General features: G+C 43.4%; 1 protein-coding gene across 2 annotated transcripts; it reads left to right on the top strand.

Annotated features, from left to right (window-relative positions):
- The first annotated feature begins 17 nt into the window (after window positions 1–17).
- CEP104 (centrosomal protein 104) lies at window positions 18–19,868 on the top strand. Of its 2 annotated transcripts, XR_012765679.1 has the most exons (23): window positions 18–70; window positions 761–925; window positions 1,444–1,617; window positions 1,933–2,071; window positions 2,734–2,799; window positions 3,186–3,262; window positions 3,431–3,599; window positions 3,817–3,975; window positions 4,605–4,853; window positions 5,731–5,934; window positions 6,148–6,315; window positions 7,013–7,186; window positions 9,193–9,369; window positions 9,687–9,893; window positions 10,367–10,483; window positions 11,068–11,104; window positions 11,601–11,682; window positions 12,289–12,397; window positions 12,728–12,866; window positions 13,323–13,390; window positions 14,890–14,980; window positions 16,231–17,846; window positions 19,334–19,866. XR_012765679.1 is itself a non-coding variant. In XM_075437357.1 (22 exons), the coding sequence occupies exons 2-22, from the start codon at window positions 813–815 to the stop codon at window positions 16,365–16,367; spliced, it is 2,856 nt and encodes a 951-aa protein (XP_075293472.1). In that variant the 5' UTR covers window positions 18–70; window positions 761–812; the 3' UTR covers window positions 16,368–19,868. The 2 variants fall into 2 exon arrangements, 1 of the variants encoding a protein (XP_075293472.1); XM_075437357.1 differs by having other exon boundaries at window positions 16,231–19,868.
- Window positions 19,869–20,416: the final 548 nt, after the last annotated feature.

Here is a 20,416-nt window from a genome sequence, read left to right as displayed (position 1 = left end):
GGGGGCGCGCATGCGCGGCGGCGCGCGCGGCGTTGCCATGAGAGCCGGCGCCGGGGGCGCGGGGAGGCAGGTGGGGCCTGGCTGCTTTTCTCGCCGCTTCCCGCTCCCCTCCGCCGCTTCCCGCTCCCCTCCGGCCCGGCGAGCCGCCCCCGGCTCCCCCTAGGTCCCCGCCGCGGAGGGCGGCTCTGTCCGCGGCCCGGCCGTTCCCCCGAGTCAGCGCCGGGGCCTGCGGGCGCCGCCGCGGCCTGTGGCGGAGCGGCCGGGGATGGGGGGGGGGGGGTCCTGGGGGGGGGCGCGGAGGGGCAAATTAAAGGTACAGTATCGGTGCGGCGCGGGGGTGGCGGGGTCTCTGGCGCCTGTCGTGGCCCCCTCCCGCTGCCGTCCCTGCCCGCAGCCTCGGCGTGCGCGGGGCCGCGGGCCGGCGCCGGCCGCTTCACCCCGTGCTTCCCTGTTGCTTGGTGTTCTCATTCGGCTCCAGCGCGCAGAGGGTGGCCCGGGTCGCTCCTGTGCTGGCTGCTAGCTCGGAGAGTTGCAAGTTTCACCTCAGATTAGTGGATTTAATGGAGTTTTTTGGCATACTGCTATACAACTTAGCCAACCTTCATTTCACGAAGTAGTAATAAAATGCTCAGCGTAAGAATATGATGCCAATAGTAATTAAAGGCAATTCAGCTTTGTAATCACTGTCTACTGACTTGATGGGCCACAGGATTTCATTTTTTGACTGTAGTGTTTCCATGTTCTTTTCTTGCCCTTCCAGGGGTTAGCTTAAGCGTGAAACATCGTTGCTTTGGCTGCATCGCTTCTGCAGGATGCCCCACAAGCTCGGTTTTACAGTTGTGAGTTCATCGGGACACGAAGATGGCTTCAGCGCGAAAGAGCTGATGGTTCATGCACCGACAGTGAATGGGTGGCGATCGCCCAGGTACTGCGGGGGGAGGAATGTGCGGAGTTCTGAAGCGCTGAGCTTAAAACGAGTGGGGGGTGTACCATGTGTGCTCAGAGTGGTTTACAGCATCCCAGACCAAACTGATTATAAAACCAAAAAAGTTTCTTTAATCCCATGGAATCCTTGTCCTGGGGGAAAAAAGTGCTCTGGTTACCACCTGGAGGCATCACACAGCATTTAAATAAAGTCTTTTGAAAGGAAAAAAGGGAAATAATTTTGTTCTTGTCAGTCTTGGAGTTTGCAACTGCTTTGACTTAGTAGTAAAAATTCAGTCTTCTCGGCCCATCCTCTAGATGTGTATGCAGTGCTTTAACATACCCATGCATGCGATAAAGTGAAGAGTGTTTCTACTCTCCTCTTTGGTTTCTTTTTGCAATATTTGTAATACTGAGTCAACCTGTAATAACTCTGGGAAGTTTCACAGTTAAATGTTACTCAAGTTGGAAGTGAAGTAATCTTCAAAAAGAAGACTCAAAGATTGTGTATGTTTTCAGACTCTGTCAGTATCCACAGGAAATTGTTCTGCAGTTGATGGAGAGATGTCGAATACGAAAACTGCAGTTGCTTGCTCACCAGTACATGATTTCAAGCAAAATTGAGTTCTACATCAGTGAAAGCTTGCCTGAATACTTTGCTCCTTATCAGTCAGAGAGGTTTCACAGACTAGGGTAAGTCAAAAAGCTCTGCATTAGCTTAATCAGCAAGGTCTCAGGAGGAAACAACATTCATTACGCTTTGCATGCAACATTGATACACCATGCTGCAAGCAGTAAAGTGATTCCGTGCTTGCTTAGATCTGTAACAAAGCTGGAGACATAGGTGTTAGAGGCATGGTGCAGGTGAACAGTCTTGTCGGGTGACAGCACACATTGTCTCACTTATGAGGGAGTTTTAAACCTTATCAAAGTACTAACCTGAGGAGCGAAAATACAGCTGTGTATTTGTACGTGTCCCCTGCTTACTTGTTGTGTTTTCCTTCTCAGTTATGTCCCTCTCTCGGACAATGAAAAGACTGGTTTCAAAGCACGAGAGTTAAAATCTGTGTATATGGATGCAGTTGGCCAGTACCTGAAGCTGATTTTCCATAAAAATTATGTCAATAAATACAACTTATACGGTCAGGTAAGCTGAGTTAAGAGTCCTTACATGGTAAGCTAGATGACATTCAGTAGTACAGAACAGGCATGGAAATCTGCTCCCTTGATTGCAGAAGCCAAAAATGTTGGTTGAAAGCTCCTGGATTTATTTTTGGTTTCTTTTAAAACACAAAATACAAATGAGAGGTTATAAGTCACTTGGAATCATGTCCAAGTGCCTGCAACTTATCCAGAACAGATGAGTCGAGTGCACGTTCCATTACTGCCTTTCATTTTGAGTTTTAGACTGCACAACAGGCTCTGTGCCGAGGACAAAGTACTTCCTCTGAGAACAGCCTTGGGGTCGCTACAAAGCCACTCTTGGTCTTTAGGATCTGATGTGGCGTTGAGCGGAGGTGTTGTACAGCCATCCTGATACAGAAAAAGCAAAGATCTGCCTCAGTTCTGCGGTGACTCTTTTCACTTCCATCCCAGAAAAGGGAACAACTGGTGACTGTACAGTGTGGTCTGTAGATATGGTAACAAATTTGTAATGAGACATGAATTACATTTACCACTTGGTGCTTTTCCTTGCTTCCATACCGCCCTGGAGACCACAGCTCCTATTTTTTTGTTATTCCAATTTTTTGTTTCAGTTTTCGTAAGATACAACCTTACGCATTTACATTTCGTTTGAATCTATCCTAGGTTGCCCTGGTAGCTATAAACATTATTGGAGACCCAGCAGACTACAGTGATGACAGCAATAATACTGTAAGTGCAAAGCATCCCTGTCTTTTTACTGTTGCTGCACATCTGCAGTTACAGGGTTCTTGGGGTAACGGAATGCATCTTGCTTCTGCTAGTTTTGTGCTGTAGCAGAGGTACCATGTATTGATTGTTTTGTATTTTTTTAATGTTATCTCGAAGTAAGAAAGCTCTCAGAAATTGAGCCTAATTTGTGCATACAAAAATTAAAACATAATCAATTGGAGTGTTTGCATTTTCAGCCTCCCCAAATTCTCGTTTCATAAGCCCCAGAACATAAATAGTAGAAGTTGCATGGCTTACATTGATGGTGGCAAGTCAAAATTTCTGTCCTGAATGCACACTTGGTGTTGATGAATGTGCATTAAGATATTTTTTTCCCCCCTACAAAGCTTTCCAGAGAGAAGCTGATAGACCACTACTTAGGAATTAAATCAGATGATCCTGCCTTAGACGGAACTTACCTTGGGTAAGGATATTTTCTTGCTTATACCCTGGCAAAACATCTACTCAGTCCAAAGTAGTTCTCAGTCTCTATATTTTGTTAGTTCCCTGCTAGTGAAAAGAGAAGACATATGCTTAGTCTGGTGTATTGTGGATTAGCTGTAAGTTTATTTTGTTCATTTTATATCTTCAGGAAACCTGATTGCATTTCACCTCTGGATGATTTGGCTTTTGACATGTACCAAGACCCAGAAGTTGCTCGGATAATACGTAGACTGGATGAGAAGAAGCGCGAAGCTGTCCGTCATGAACGCTACGATTATGCCAAGAAACTCAAACAAGCTATCGCCGACTTGCAAAAGGTGTTGTTGAAAGACTGTTTCTCTCTCAAGCAAACAGTGTTCCAGTGGTCTATCAGGGACCCAGGCATTCATGTGGAATCATAATGATTTGTCTATGTTTTCAAAATAGTAATTTTAAAATCAAATAGCTTGATTTAACGCCTTCACTGGAAATACTGAAACATGTACGTATGTACAGTAATGTGATTCCAAGCTAGCTTGTTGTACCACCTTCTAGGTAGGGGAACGGCTTGGACGGTATGAGGTGGAGAAGCGCTGTGCTGTAGAGAAAGAGGATTATGATCTTGCTGAGAAGAAGAAACAGCAAATGGAAGCGTATCGCCTGAAGGTGTACCAGCAACTGGCGCTCCACGACCTTCTGGATGCCGAGCTGATGGTGGGCACTGTTATTCCTAACAGGAGGCTTTATCATGTGGGTGTTGTAAACAGAAGTGGCAAACCAACCAAAATAAATTCAGAGAATAAGAGTTGTTACACAGGTATTTTATGACAATTGCATATGGATTTTAAGTTTTCTGTTTTGTGTTAGGGAAATCCACAATCCAAACTTGCGTGTGGCATTTTATGAACATGCTTAGTTCTCCCTAAATTACACCACATTAAACTGTTAAAGTCTCAAGCAAATGACATTAGAATCCTGACTGTTTTGCATAATTTCAGGGCTACCCAATGCAGATTCATAAAGTACTGTCTCGTATTTTGAAGGTGTGTAACGGGCTTATGCTGGTGTCATGGCTAACCATACAGAATTAATGTGAAAAAATACAGTTTTATATTGTCACAGAACAGGAAGCTTTATAATCTCTCTACACACATCCACATAGAATTATTTTCTGATTGTTTCCTAAAGCTGCATCCAGTGGAAATGATCACACGTCTGCGAGTGAGGTCTGATATTTACTTGAAAGCAGCAGGATCTTGTTGACTGTCAGAGTTGTAGCTACGTTAACTGTGATTTTACTACATCGTTAGCCTCGCTTTACAAAATCTGCTTCCCTTTTTCAGATTCAAAAACCGCCTGAATTGCCTTTGGAGTCTGTCATTTGTACTGACAGCCCTCAGCACACAAAAGCTACAAATTCACCTCCTTGTGAGCACACAGAACCGCAAAAAGGAGAGCGACGGAAAGCAGAGCCTCTGCTGGAGAAGAAGTCAGCAGATCCCTCTTCTCCTGAGCCCGGTGCTCCCCATCAGTCCCCTCCTCCTTCTGTGACTCACGCCACAACCTCCAGGGAAGGGTTTCTCAGAGACAATGTGAGTAGTGGACCTCTGTTACTGCAGAAATCTATCACAGCAAATGATCTTGCATTCAGCCTTCGGAAACAGCAAGGTCTTTTGTGGTTATTCTCACAGATTACGTAGTAACTGAAATTGTGTTACTGAGCAATGCCCATCATTAGGTGGGTATTGGTCTTTCTCTTTCCTGAATTTCTTCGGAAGCTTTTACAAATGCTCATTGAGATTGAGGCAAAAGGGGATTATGCCTGATTTACAAGTAGATGAATGGAAGCAAAATGATTGAGCAGAGGTCACACAGCCAATGTAGTGGAAGCTGAATTCTGCTTGCTCCATTAATGGCTTAATAAATCTCCTTCTTCGAGTTCGTGCTGGATGAATCCACAGCAGCAAGGGAATTTATTAAATGAGGTTGTAGGGTAAGAGTCTTGGTGTCATGTCTGGAGAGAAGAAGAAAATCATAGTGCCTAGTTAGCATGATCTTTATGTTTTGTTGCTCCAGCTTTTGGCAAAGCCAAGGAAGACTTGTGTTGACTCTAGTAGCAGTAGTATTCTCTTTTAACAGGATCTTGACATATGGCTTTCTTTGTTAAATTATTATGATTTGCTGGCTTCCTGTCAACAGATGATTTCTGTAGATGTGTGCGCTTCCACAGAAACCATTTTGTGTGTGTTTTATTGTATTCAATAGACAAGGAAGAAGTTTTATTCACAGGCACTGATTCCATTTCTTCGTGATGTCCTTATAGGAACTTCAATGTCATAATTGTAAACTTAATCGTAAAGTGATAACTGCTTTGATGGGAAAAAATGCATTGAGGTGAATCCAATTAGTGATGAAACAACTTCACATCTAAGTCATTTCTAGAATAGCAAATTTTATCTTCTCTGTTAGGTTGAATTTTTACCATATGATGAGAGACCTCTTCCAGCTGTCTGTAAACAGCCTGACGAAGCACTTGTGTACCTTGAGCCGGAGATGACAGAAGGGGATATCGATGATACGCCAAGAAGTGGCATTGCTGGGGAACCAGAACCGTTGACTGACAAGGCACTGAGGGAGGCCAGCCCTGCTGTTGAAGTTTTTGGAGAAGCTTTGGTAAAGAACAACAGAATGAACATATGGATTATTGTGATGTGTTCAGCTGATTTGATATGCGCTCTGTCAACAAAGATCTGCTGATATGATTTTTACATGTTCAGAGCTGTTACTTAAAATCTGAGATTAAAATTTGACCTTGGATATATGGTGCCTGTTTTCAGTGTTTAAATCGTATTGACCTTTTAAGAGATAAACTTGTTCTGTGTTCAGGTTTCAGGAGCGTATTCCAAAACTTGGTCGTATCGAGAAGACGCGTTACTGGCTGTGTATAAGAAGCTGATGGAAATGTCAGTAAACACTCCAAAGGAAGAGTTAAGGAACATGCTGAGGGCTGCCATTTTTCTTGTTAGGAGAGCCATCAAAGACATAGTGTCTTCAGTAAGTTATGTGTTTGATAAGAAATGCTCCAGTGAAGAACGAACAGCAAAAATTGTAGAACTGTGTGGTTAACACACTTTAAATAATTTAAACAGGTAGCTTGTAAAACTGCTTTTGAGTAAGTATTAAAAGAAAACAACAGCCAAAAACCAAACCAAAAACCCAAACCAACTGAAATGCCAGCTTTTAGTTAGGCTCAAGGACTGCGCACTGTCTAGCATTCAGCAGCGAGGAAAATACTGCCCTGGGCTGAGTAATGAGCTCGAGAGACAACTGCTGATGCAGTACATGCCTAATGTCGTTGAGGCTTTGTGGTTTTTTTAAGTTGAAATAGAACAATGAAGTAACTTTTAGTTTCAAACTTGAGAGACTACAGTTAGCCTAAGGAGACGTAGGCTTCAAATAAGCCTTAAAAAAGAAGAAAAGAAAAAAATCAAAAGCTGCGTTACTCATTATAAATAAAAACACATTCTGAGGCCTTTCACCTAAGCCCTAGCAATAGGTTTTCTGGGAGAGAGATGTCTGCAGTAGCTGCCATTAAGAAGCTTACTGCAATTCTAGATTCCGGTTCACAGAATCACAGAATGTTCGGGGTTGGAAGGGACCTAGAACTGCAGAAAATATTTTACAATGTTGTCTGGAAACAAGGATCTATGTGGTATTTTTGTTCAGTGTTTCTTTTTTCTTTTTAATGTAGGTTTTTCAAGCTTCCCTGAAACTTTTAAAAATGATCATTACCCAATATATACCAAAACATAAACTAGGAAAACTAGAAACTTCTCATTGTGTGGAAAAAACGCTTCCAAATTTGCTTTCTAGGACAGGAGACTCTTCATCCCGTCTTCGCCTTATGGCTTCTAACTTTATTCAGGTAGGTGCTTTTCCTCAAATTATGGTTTGCTTTGCATTGAGAATGTCAGAGCTCACAGGTGGATAACAGCTAATCAGGCTTGTCTGAGAGTCCAGAGTTTGCTGCTGTAAAGAATTACGCATGGTGTGGGAGGCAAAGTGGTAGCACCCACTTAGTGTCTTTGCAGTATTTTTTCTGGCAGTGTGTTGCCCTCTTGGTTGTGGGGGACGGTGTGGGGAGATACCTGCTGCTGCAGGTGCGAGAAGGGTGTAACTTCCGTTCTTCGTAGTTGCAAATTACCCACAGAGAAGGTACAACGCACTCCTCAGACGGTGTTGCGATTTGATTGCGGTTTTGACAGTCAGCTTTTGAAAGTCAACTTAGCAAAGGCATAAAAAGGATGCCTGTTTTAAAAGACACAGTCCGTTCCTTGCTCAGTGTTAGCAAAGAGCAGCTGTGAATGGCTGCTAGAGGATTATTCTTTTCCAGTAGAATTTAGAAGAAAGGACAGTGGTTCTGTGTGAAAATGTGTTAATTCAGTCCCAGGAGTGGAGTGAGTCACTGGCTGGGGATTACTTATGCTTGCTTGCATCCCCGCATGGAGGGAAAAGGCTTCTCTTTCACTGCAGACGTGTAACTAAAATTTTAACAGGGTTGTTGCAGGAATCGCAGAATCACAGAATCACAGAATAATAGGGGTTGGAAGGGACCTCTGTGGGTCATCTAGTCCAACCCCCCTGCCCAAGCAGGGTCACCCAGAGCAGGCTGCACAGGACCTTGTCCAGGCGGGGCTGGAATATCTCCAGAGAAGGAGACTCCACAGCCTCCCTGGGCAGCCTGGGCCAGGGCTCCGTCACCCTCAGAGGGAAGAAGTTCTTCCTCATGTTCAGACGGAACTTCCTGTGCCTCAGTTTGTGCCCATTGCCCCTTGTCCTGTCACTGGGCACCACTGAAAAGAGCTTGGCCCCATCCTCCTGACACCCACCCTTCAGATATTTGTAGGCATTTATAAGGTCCCCTCGCAGCCTTCTCTTCTTCAGGCTGAACAAGCCCAGTTCCCTCAACCTCTCCTCGTAGGGGAGATGCTCCAGTCCCGTCACCATCCTTGTAGCCCAGGAAGTGGCCTGGTGCATCACTGGAGCCCCAGAGTTGACAGGTTACTTTCTTACTGCTGCCTGGCTTGGTTATAGCAGACTTTGTAACTGAATGAGAAAGGAACTGAGAACATGGCTACAAATGTATTTTCATAGACAGCACATGGCCTGGACAGAAGGAAAACGTGTTTATTTTGTATGGCTGCTGGTAGGTGAGACGCTGCCTGGAGAAGCAGTTCTGCAGGGAAGGGGCAGTGTGTTTCTAGCTGCAGCTGTGTCCGAACCAGAGCAGCCAGCCCAGTGCCAACTGCGCCTGGCCCTCAGCAAGAGGGGCTGCAGCACACCGTCGGCTGCTTACTGCCCGTGGCTGACAGCAGCTGGGATGGGGGGTGCCTTGGCTTATTAAACATTCTGCTACCCGCAAAGAAAGAAACACTGAGCTTTGAATAACAGCAGAATTTAGCTCTTAAGATTCTTTGTGAAATAAAATGAGGAATTATAAGATGATATATGTCTTCTGAAGCACTCTTGAAATCCATCCTGATGCAAAGTAAAGGCTCTGCGTGCTTTGTGACACTTCTTATCTACCTCCTTTTCAGACAGTTCAGTGTAAGATGGAGTTCTTGAAATAATTCTTACAACCCAGTTCTATAACTCTTGCCCCTCTGAGCATATCTAAAATTTTCTCAGTTTCTCAGTAGCTTCCTCTGATGCCAAAAGCAAGACCAAACACCAGTGTAATCGTCTGTTTAAAACCTTTGCGAGTAACTTGTGGCTTCTAAAGTAACAAATAAGCAGCTGCTTCTTCTGGAGGGTTTACTTCATTTTACTTAACTTGTTGTAAGGAACTTAGAATAACTCTACTTTGCAAAGACAGTTAATTTTCCTCATTTAGCATTCCTGTGTGCACACTGACTCTCTGTATGTTTGTAGGAAATGGCACTGAGTAGTGAAGTTAAACCTCTTCAGATTGTTCCTGTTCATTTGGTTCAACCCTTGAAACCGAACTGCCCAACGCATCTGGCGATGAGTCAAGTGGAATTAGTGGAATGCCTCCTGAAAGACGTGGGAACTGAAAACTCTGGGTTTACCATCAGCAATGTCATGAAGGTAGGAGTCTGAGTTCACAGCACATGAAGTTTTTTCTCTTGTTGTTTTATTAGGGCTTGTCTGTCAGTTTTGGAGTGCTTGGTGAATTACTGAAGAGAATTTGAGCCTCTTGGAGGTGACAACACACAACCTTGTGAAGAAGCAAGGTGCCAGTATGGGAAAAAAGAATCACTGGGTCAAAAAGTGTTTGCAAAAACCTGTCTGTGTGAAGATTTCTCCCACTGTGGTGAAATAATTGTCTTAGACTAATAAACAAGTCTTTAAAGAACATGCGGGAGTAGAAAGACATAATTTTTTTTTATTATTACTATTTTCAGTTTGCAACAGGAGCTTTGGAACACAGAGTTTGTGAAGTTCGTGATGCAGCACTGCGGATTATCTTTGATGTGTACAGGAAGCACAAAGCTGCTGTACTGGAGTATCTGCCTTCAGATGATGCAAGCATTCGCAAGACTGTGCTCTATAAGACGCTCTTTGATGGATTTACTAAAATAGACGGTACACTTTCTGAGTCTGAAATTAGGGTACGTAACAAGATTGTAGAACATACATAGCTGATACTGATTTCATAGCTATATTAGACATTGAATGACACATGTGGCAGAGTATCTTGAGGTGTATTGTTAACATTGCCTAGTGCAAAAAGCTGGTGTTCAGTTTATTGCATATTCTCACTCTTACGAATAAAGCCTACAAAGAATACAGAGATGGTACTTCTGAAATAATACACAATCATTTTGGAAAATACACATACGCTGTTTTATACTGGCTAGGCTTGGAAGCAGTAAGCACAGGGGAAATGCTATGTGTTTCTTTCAGGTTAGTACAGAGGAAGCTGGGGGGAGGGAGGTGTCGCTCTGACAGCCCAATCATTTAACCGAGCAGGATATTTCTTGTACTGCATTGACCATTTGTTCTGTACTGATGTGTTTTGCAATCTCTTCTATATGACAGATAGTTCAAAAACTTTTCCAATTGAAATAGTGTTTCTTGACAGGCACAGAGAAAGGCAGCAACAGAAGAAGCAGAGAAACAGAAGAAGGAAGAAATAAAAGTTCTGCAAGGTCAGCTGGCAGCTCTAAAGGAGATACAAGCAGAAGTTCAGGCTGGAAAGGTTAGGGTGGTTTTGGTTTGATTTTTGTTTTTTAAATCATTTTTTCCTCAGGTATCACAGGCTTTGATTAATCGTCTCATTATAAACTGAAAAAAAGGAAAGAGGGACTCCATGACATACACTAACTGACTTCCATCGTCAGCAGTCCAGCTCTAAAATTTAGGGGGCTGTTTTTCCTAACATAGTATAAAATTTGATTCTTTTTTATAACGGCTTTGTCTGTTGTATGGTATATTTGAGAGTGTTCCTGTGTCAGCTAATGAGAACAGGAATTGTACTGAGCACGTCAAGGCCCTCCAGAAGCATGCTGTGCTGCGTTTCCATTAGGTTTCAAAGCTGAACCTTAGACAGGCAGACAGCTGCCCCAGTGCTGGGAAGTAGGACTGCTTTCCTCCTCGGAAGACTGCTGCCTCAGTACCCGAGAGATTTGCTGTAGGACCAGAGGCGAGAACTTTGTAACGCGTTGGCTCTGCTTGTAAGCTTTTAATTCTAGAGGAAACCCAGGATATAATCAGTTCTCTTTCTCCCTGGTAAGCATCACTGTCATCAAGGAATTTTCTGACTTAAATTTCTTTATTCAATAGGAGCAAGAATCTGATTTTCAGAAGCCAAAGTATCAAGGTAGGTAATTTCAAATAATATTAAGAACTGTAGAGGTATTTCAAGATGTCTTTGAAACACTATAAATGCTTAATGGATTATTGAACTATCTCAGTTAAAGACATGCCAGAGTGCTTCAGACTGGCTGATTGTCAGTCTGCCACGGAGGTAACCATTATGTTCACAAAAGAAAATTTACCGTCAGATAACCGGCTAATTTCTAATAATAAATGAGTATGTCTTGGCTTGAAACCACTTTAGATTTCTCCCCAGCCTGAGGCAGAGCATCTAGTACATGTAAAAACAACCACTAAAACATTTTACTGTTGTAGATCGCTAAAGCAATAGTTTCCAGCTGCTTACAGGTATGTTGTCTTTCAGGGCCTGTTTACCAATATGGCCATGGGGTGCTTCTGTTAGGCTTTGTTGCTGTGAAGGTCCAGAGAAACATTTTTTCTAGGCATACACAAAAATTAATTAAAATGTGATCCTGGTTTTAATGGGTCTCTTTTTACAGGTTGCGAGGTAAACAAAAGCCCACAGCCTGCAGCAGCAGAGATTCCAGATCATCATTCTTCTGTTGCAAATTACTTGGATAAGTAAGTTAGATGAGCAGCTTCTAATCACCATAAGCACTTAGTATAACTTGCAAGCTAATAATATTAATAACGTCTTTCCAGTAGATTAGAGCTAATACCTTCAGCATTTAAACAACGAAAAAGAAAATATCTTCTAACAGATTTGGAATTATCACCAGGCAATCCTAGATACTGTATTTTAAGGTGTTGGATAGTGTGACCTTGAAGTGGTTTTCTGAGCAGTTGCTTGTGGGATAAGAAATTGCCACAGTTTAACGTTCAACTGCCAGTATAAAATGAGGCAAAGAGATATTATAGCTTTTGTGTGTATTGGAGGATAAGGGCATAAGAGAAAGCATTTGAAAATTCTGGAGCCATGAAAGCCAGTGAGCTGTTCTCAGTGCTTTTGTGGAATGATGTCTTTCTACGTGAACAAATGCTTCGTAGCTCTATTTACCATCAATTACAGAGTAGTATCTGTTCATGGCCTATCCTAAGGTCAGCGCTGTATAAGGAAAACAAGGCGTACCAAGATGCCAGCTATTTTTCAGAATAGTCTCTAACAGAAGAAACAGGGTTCATCCATTTCACTCTGTGATGTTACTGATGTTTGTATTTTTTTCCTAGATTATGTATTTTTTGTGGTGAAAGGGACGAATCCTTCACAGAGGAAGGGCTGGATCTCCATTACTGGAAACACTGCCCTATGTTAACCAGATGTGAGCACTGCAAACAGGTTAGGCATAAACTTCCTAGAGCTGCTACAAGACATTAACTGTTGTTATTCTGGTTTTAAGGTGCTGTAAGGTATTTAACGCTAAGAATTCTGAACACAACTGTGTGACCTTGGGTAGTGCTTTTCACAAAGAGCAGCATTATAAATTGTATTAATAACTGGACTGAAATTTCATTTTCTCTTTGTCATTTTGGAAAGTTAGATTTAACTTCCAAAAATCACAGAAGTAGTTTTTTAGATGCTACCCTTATCTACTCACTATTTATCACTATCCTTATGTACTGCACTACATGGTACAAATCTTCTTGGGCGCCTCTTGCTGTGTTGCAGGTGGTGGAAATAGCAAGCCTGACAGAGCACTTGTTGACTGACTGTGATAAAAAGGACAGCTTTGGGAGATGTCAACGCTGCAGTGAGGCCCTTCCAAAAGATGAGTTGCCCAAACATACTAAGAGCAAGACTTGCAATTGTGAGTAGTTTCAACAGGAAGGTTGAACTTCAAGGTCAAGTCAGTCAGACTTTCAAATACTGTGAATCTTTGGCAAGTCAGACCGCTTCTGTTTAGGTGCTGCGCTCTGAGTTTAGAAATCTCAGTAAATCCTCAGGAGGGAACACTTCTGGAATAAATGCCTGAGTTTCCCAGCGCTTGAAGTGCGTTGCTTCTGTGAACGTATGTGGGGAGGATGAGTGAGGAGAACAGAAAGCCTCTACCACATCCGTGTGGATTAAGCCCTGTCATTCCTTTTGATCGTGTTCTGATGTAGGTGATTAAATACAAGACTTCTTTGAGAGCAGTTAATGATAATAGGGAGGAGCTGGTTTAGCCATGGGGTAGTTCTACGTTCTTTGTTTTGCAAGTTTTCCTCTTGTATTTTGAAATTAGCTTGTCTTTGCAATTGTTACATTATTTTTCTAATAATTTCAGCTGCCAAACCAGAAAACGTGGCAAACCATTGCCCATTGTGCCATGGCAACTTTTCCCCGGGAGAGGAGGTAAGGTTGCCTTCCAGATTGGTTTGATGTTACGTCGCTGGGACTGAATTCGTGTCCTCTCCTAACACTGGCTTATACCCAGCGACTGAAGAACTGGCCTGGATTATTGCTGGGGTCTCTAATGGCTATCTCACGCTGTGGGCACCATATCTGAACCTGGGTCTTCTACCCTTAAAGGTGTATATAAGAACCACAGGGCGACAGGCTATTTGGTATTGGTCGTTCTCCTCCAGCGTAGGCAGATACATGCTGTAGAGCTTTCCAGATTCCCAACTACTACCAGATTCTGTGAGTTCACTTGTCAGCCTTAGGGTTCAGAGTGATATTATGCAGCTTAAAATGCTGCAGCGGGACTGAGCATATCCAACAGGGCATCAGGGACGGAGATGTTGATTTGGGTATAAGAAAAATTTGACATGAAGTAAGCAAGAACTGCTATAATTGTCAAGAGACCTGAGATGGCGTCTCTCTAGTTTCTACACAGTGTTCCCTCTGACTGCCTAATGCTGTGAAATCTCTGACGTGCCAGCTCCAAAATGCTTTAGTGATTGAAAATGTATAGTGGTATTATATAAGAAGTGATTTGTTCAGAAAAATACTTAACATATCTGTCTCAGTCTTTTATATGAATCAACTGATGCTACATTATGATTATATTTAAGTAGTTCTGTGTATGATTTAATTTTCTGGAGAAAGTCTGTCCAGGAGGCAGCCAACAACTCTGTGCTGAGTGTTGGATCCAGTTAAATGCCGACGGCTGATATGTAATCTATGGCACTTTCTTCCTTTCAATGGGACGTGGCAGTCGAGTGGTGCTTCTGTTCTCACAAACAGCTTTTTTCCAAATCCTTTTTACTTTGTGCAGCATGAGGAGTTCAGAAAATGTTGTAACCAGGTCTGAGATGCTTGTTGAGAAATGTATGTGGTGTTTGGATTTGGGGATTTATTTTTTTGTTGTTGCTTCTGCTCAAATTGTTCTTGTAAATAAGAGACTTCACAGTCTCTAGTTTGAAGAGGCTGTCATGTTTTCTTGTAATAGCAGCTCCTACTCCTTCGCATTGCTGAGTGCTTTCACTATTAGCATAACCCTGTAGTTATGCCCATGCTTTTTTAGTTTAAAATACATATTGACAAAAATATTTTCCATGTTGTTTGTACATTTTTTTCCTGATTTCAACTCAGTTGTTAATTAAGAAAATTTAAAAAACAAACAAATATCACTCATTTTTAGTTTCTAGCATCTGGCTGCAATTTTTATTGTTATGTACCTTTTAAATTATATTTTTAAAATGGATATATCAATTTCTGTTCCCCTTTTTAAGTCATAAGGTATTCATGCTTTTGTGAGTGAGCAGATTAAAATGCTATTGCCATAAAGTCTGTATACAACTCCAATTTTCCCTGTGTTTTAAAAAGTATATATGCATACGTAGTGCCCAGGTAAAAGATTGGCGAATTCTGCTGGTTTTGTAATATCACTTCTTTTTAATTGACTTTAGGCCTGGAAGTCTCACCTAATGGGCAACGACGGCTGTAAAATGAATCAACGGAGGTTACCCACAATAAATAAAACTGTTCTGGTGCAGCCTGGTAAGATACTATTTTATGATAATGGTGATTATGGTTTTTGCTATGTTGCCTTTACTTAAGAAAAGTATTTCATTCTTGAAAGCAAGCTGGCTCTTGATTGCTTGTTGAACAAGCCTGTGGCATTTGTGTAACCTAACTGATATTCCTTGTGCTGGTATAGACTGCAACATACTTAGGGAGCAAATTCTCAAAACATTCAAGGACAATAATTTCAGAATGAGGGCAGTAGCTCAGTCAGCTGGGGGAACTGGCATATTTGATAATTTGATCAGTTCAGTCTTGTTTCTGCGAAATAGTGTGACCGTGAGTAGAACAATCAGCAGTGATACTGAACAGGTAACAGTCTGGAAAGCTCCTGAACGCTGACACGGAGAACCAGGAGCCTGATTTAGCTTCTAATGCCCAATCAGAGGATGCTAATCTCATCGTAATTACAAGATGAAATGAATAGTTAGTGCTGTGTACTGCTTTTCCTTTTCAGCTCAGACCCAGGAGCTAGGCAGAATTTATGATTGTGTAGCTTCTACACCAGCAAAGAGAAATTGATGCTGATGTCAGGTGTTCCTTTAACAGTTGTCTTTATTTATGAAGCACATGTAAAATCCTTTTATTTCCTGAACACAGGAGTTAAACAAACAAGCTATTTTCACTGCCTGCAGCACCGAAACTCTTTTGGCTCGTAACATCCAAAACCTTTCCTCCTTCAGAGTTTTTTCAGGGTTATTTAGTCTGCTGCATGCTCAGGTTGTTGCTAGAGTTAACCTCCTCTGGCTGGCATTTGCTGTGCTCATACCTGCATTTCACAGCGACTCAAAGTTCCTGGAAAGAACTGCTGAGTTGTCTCTTTCAGCTGTCAGAAGTGAATGTGGTTAAACTCCACAGTTTCCAGTCTTGAACTGGACCTACAATCATGTCTGTCTGTCTTCAGCCTTGCTATTTCCACTTGCTTGTGAGAATGCTAGTTAGTTTGCTGCTGCTTAGAGTTTTGGAAGCATAGTCAGAAGGAACTTTAAATCCTGCCTGGGTGAAGCTAAAACTCCACAGCAGTTTCCTAGAGATAGGAAGGGAACCCTGACCATTTAGTCCTACTGCTCCTGGTATGAGACGCACCTCGGACTGGATGCCTGCCAACTTTAATTGCTAGTATCAGTCATTTAAACTTAATATGTCTTGAGAATCAAAATGGGAGATAAAATCCAGGGCTGGGACTAGATGTGCTTGCAATAACTATCTGTATTTTCTCTTCACAGGCAAAATAGTTGGCCAGTATTTAAGGAAACCAGGTCCTTCAGGAGCAAAACCTCAACCTCCCTCTGTAGGAAGCAAGATCCCAACCCCAAGAGGGGGCCCAAATAAAAGCACTGGCAAAACATACTCAAAGCGATGACAGGACAAGTATTTTTATCTTTGTCTTCATATAGTTGTTAACAGTTATTTAAAACTTGTGGGCACCTTGTATCATCTTTTTTCTTTGCTTACACGGGGCTGTTTATCAGCCTTGAGCAGTACTTGCCTAGTCTGGTAACCGCGGTACGGAACTTCTGTGTTAGCTGTCTGTGCAGCACTGTGGTTTTCTCCTAGAAGTGCTCATGTTAGAAACATGCAAATGTTCTGGGGCAGCTCTGGGCTGCCACATTCCCTCTGTGGCACGAGGAGGGCCATGCATTGGTCTCTGGCTGGTTCCTCATGCTAAAAACACTCCCCAGTGAGTATGGCGTTAACGTGGCCACGCTGTGTAGCTACTGGCACAGCCAGCACAGAGGCTGTGCCCTCGGTAGTGGATTACTCGGGTGCTGTGGTTCTGACTGGTTTTGAGATCCAGTAAGGAATTTCCTCGAGATCCGGAAGCCACAGTCATTTGCCTTTTGGCTTTCTTTTGGGGAACAGCAAGAAACTTACTGAGCAGAAATTGTACTAGATTGTCAGGACGGAGCTGAAACGCGTTTGTTCTTTTGATCTGAGTGTGACACTTGTTTGCAATTACATGTTCTGGAAGCTTGGGAAGCAATACGTGTGTTAGCTGATGACCACCTAATCGCTTTAGTGTGGTAATTGCAGAATATACTGCTAATAGTTTCCTGCTAAAATTGAATTTATAACGTGCTGAAAGTGGTAGGGTCAATAATTTTTGTTTGTCTTGCCATCAGAAACTTGTGATAGACAAATAGGTTGCGAGTTAGACTGTGTGTACTGGTTGGCGAGGAGATGGGCTGCCTCTGCATAGTTCTGCATTACCTCAGTGCATTTACAGCTAATTCATCATAATCAGAATTGAGGAAACACCGTTGAAGATATGGGTATATTAGCACCAAATGAAAAAGCTGCAGGGCTGGTGGGATGTTGCCATATGACACGCCATTCCCTGCTGCCTCTCTGGCTGTGCACTAAGTGCCTGATTAGTCCCCTTGACGAGAGGGTTAAGCTAAACCACAAGAGTCCCATTCGGTACCTAATAAGAGTGTGTATTGATGGAGCTACTGTAATTAAAGTTATGCTTTAAAATCTCACAGTTAATTCTGAAATAGATCCCCAAGAAATGGCCCCTTAAAAGAAAGAAAAAAAATCTTAGTGGGGCCCTGGAAAACTTGTATTAATAAATGTAGACCTTTTTTCCTGCTTTAGTGTACTTTCAGCTCGCTTCCAGTTCCAGCTCTAAACTGAATTTCTCTAGTCAGATACTGGTTGAAATGAACATCCATAGACTACGGCATGTGACCACTGAATAGCTTCAAAGAGAGCAAATTCTGCGAAGACACAATGTATGAAGCTTTGTACTGAAAGCAACAATCCTAAGGTTCCGACTTGTAAGGCTTGGGCCATTGCTTTCAGGACAGGATGAACTGGTCCCATGTCAGTGGACACGCAGGTACAAGGAGGAGTGATCACGGTAATACAAGTTTTGGGGGTTGGTTATTTTGCTGCCACGGAGTGAATTTGTGGTATTGTTTTTTATACACAGCACTGATTTTGTAAGGCACAGTTTTTATAGCTTGCGTGCAGCCTATCTACAAGCTTATGAATTTTACAGGTAGATTGGTGCACTTGTATTTTGAAAGGCTTTATATAAATTCTCTCTTTAACTCTTCCAAATATATGAATCAGAAAATATGCATATGTTAGGAATATACATATGTAATGTATTCTTATTTCTACTTCAGTGACACAGGTTGCCACTTGAGAACCTGCTTCCTTATGCAAGCAAAATAACCATTGATTTTGCTCAGACTGGCACGTGCGGTGGACTGCAGGCTCATGAGCTGTTGCCCAGAGCACCTTTTCCTTTTCAAATTAAAATTCTGAGCTTTCCATTGTGCAAGTTTAATGAAAAAAACCTGTTTGCAAAGGTCCTCCATTTATTTTGGATTGGCAAACATAGTATGTATATGGAATTGGTAAATACAGCTCTCCGTTGCTCCTCAACCATGGCTTTTAAACTCAGCCAAGCAAAGCGTAATTAAAATAATCAGTGAAATCCTGCATGTAGCAGGATGTGTGCTTTCTGTTGTATAACATTATGGGACAACCTTTTTAAACATGTCTTTAAAAAATGAGAATAAGCACTTGATTTAAAAATAAACAACCAAACAAAACCACCAAAACAAACCCGAGACCCCCCAGCCCCTATTGCTGAGAGCGAGGGTCCCGTTTCCCGGTGCTGGCCGGTCGGAGTCGCAGTGACGCTGGAGCTCTGTGAGCCGCTTTGGCTGCCCGTCTCCGAGGCCCTTTCTCCCTGGGGTGGCCCTTGTCTCTGATGGACGCGTCCCTGCTGCGCCGTGCTGAGTGCCCGTCTCCCCAGCGAGCGCAGCGGCTGCCTTCCTCTTCACTCCGCCGCAGAGCACAGCAGTGCTGCCCGAGGGGCCCGTCCCCCCGGCTTTTTCCCTGCCAGAAGCTGTCCCGGGGGAGACTCCTGCCCCTTCGCTCCCCTGTCCCCCCACCTTGCCTGCCTGAGGAGCAGGAATCGGGTGTGTGCATTGCAGAGCCTGTCAGGCAGCTTCTACAAGAAAAACCCGTAGGCTTGGGCCACCACGTTGTGTCTTGGGGCTTTGGAAACTTTTTTCAAATCTCAAATAGCTTTGTAGCAACGCTTTAAAGAAATTGATTAAGTATTTTGGAGTGCATAGGCTTCAGTGAGCTTGCTGAGTATCTTTAGACTAAAAAGTGCACTTCTGAAGTGAGGTGTAAAATAATAATAACTACTCAGTGGTACAAATTGGAAACAGAAGTGAGAAAATGGAAAATTTTTAGGCTGTGAAAGGCCCATCTTTGAGCACAGTGGTACCACCTGCCATTTTTAGGGGATGATTTCACTGGGCTGCTTCCTTTCACTTAACAACCAACCTGTGTTTTCTGCAGTGGCAAATAAACACTGGTGTGAAAAACACAGTGGTTTGTTCCTGTGATGCGAAGTCTTGAGCAAAATGTTCTGGAGCAAAAACATTGCCCAGGTGCAGGTCTGGCTAACGGGAAGAAGTTCTCCAAGCTGTTGAACTGGAAAACCTGAACCAGCAGCGCCGGTACCTCGTTACTGAAGAACAGACTGTCGTCCCTAGCTCCTGGGCCTCTTGCTGTCTGATCTCTTTCTCCGCACTGCACCTGAACGCCAGCCAAGTTGTTTTCATCCATCGGGACTGCGGAGACGGCTCGGGAGCAGCCAGCGTCCCCGCCTGTGGGAACTCATCGAATCTCGAGAACCACTTGGAGCTCCGCTGCCCCAGGAGAGCGTTTGTGTAGGTTCTGCGGCTCCCAGGTGCTGGATAAGCAGATCAGGTATTTAAATCCTAGAGATTTTACCACCATCATTTCAAGAGAAAAAGTCACTTCTGTTAAACATGTAAGTTATTTTTATTGCACTTATTTAATAAATTTGTTTAGCATGTTTGGACGGTACCTCTGCGCTTTCAAGCTGTTCTGACAGAAGTCGGTGCTGGGTGGGGTGAAAGTGTGGCAGCAGAAGCAAGGCCGTGGCAGCACCCGAGGGTGCCTGTATTGCACCGCGATGTTGCCGTGTTTAAGGTTCCGCTTGCTGCACCCCGGGGCAGGGGGTCCCTTGTAGTGTTTTAACGTACCCCTTGCTGCACCCCGGGGCAGGGGGTGCCGTGTAGTCCTGTTCAGACCCCCCTTGCTGCACCCAGGGGCAGAGGGTCCCTTGTTGCTATGTTTAATGTACCCCTTGCTGCACCCTGGAGCAGGGGGTCCCTTGTAGTGTTTTAACGTACCCCTTGCTGCACCCAGGGGCAGGGGGTCCCTTATTGCTGTGTTTAAGGTACCCCTTGCTGCACCCAGGGGCAGGGGGTCCCGTGTACCTCTGTTCAGACCCCCCTTGCTGCACCCAGGGGTAGGGGGGGTCACTTGTTGCCGTGTTCAGACCCCCCCTTGCTGCACCCAGGGGTAGAGGGCCCCTTATTGCTGTGTTTAAGGTACCCCTGGCTGCACCCA

The sequence above is a fragment of the Opisthocomus hoazin genome, chromosome 16 (assembly GCF_030867145.1).
Source record: "Opisthocomus hoazin isolate bOpiHoa1 chromosome 16, bOpiHoa1.hap1, whole genome shotgun sequence".
In the NCBI taxonomy this organism is placed as follows: Eukaryota; Metazoa; Chordata; class Aves; order Opisthocomiformes; family Opisthocomidae; genus Opisthocomus; species Opisthocomus hoazin.
The sequence above is the reverse complement of the archived record's forward strand: the minus strand, read 5'-3'. Positions and strand labels throughout refer to the sequence as shown.

Bases quoted from the DNA above. Each gene is read 5' to 3' on its own strand.
- CEP104 (XM_075437357.1), top strand. From the start codon at position 813: ATGCCCCACAAGCTCGGTTTTACAGTTGTGAGTTCATCGGGACACGAA. The intron at 9,894-10,366 runs GTACGTAACAAG...GTTTCTTGACAG, and splicing joins TTTCTGAGTCTGAAATTAGG to GCACAGAGAAAGGCAGCAAC. The intron at 14,981-16,230 runs GTAAGATACTAT...TTCTCTTCACAG, and splicing joins AACTGTTCTGGTGCAGCCTG to GCAAAATAGTTGGCCAGTAT.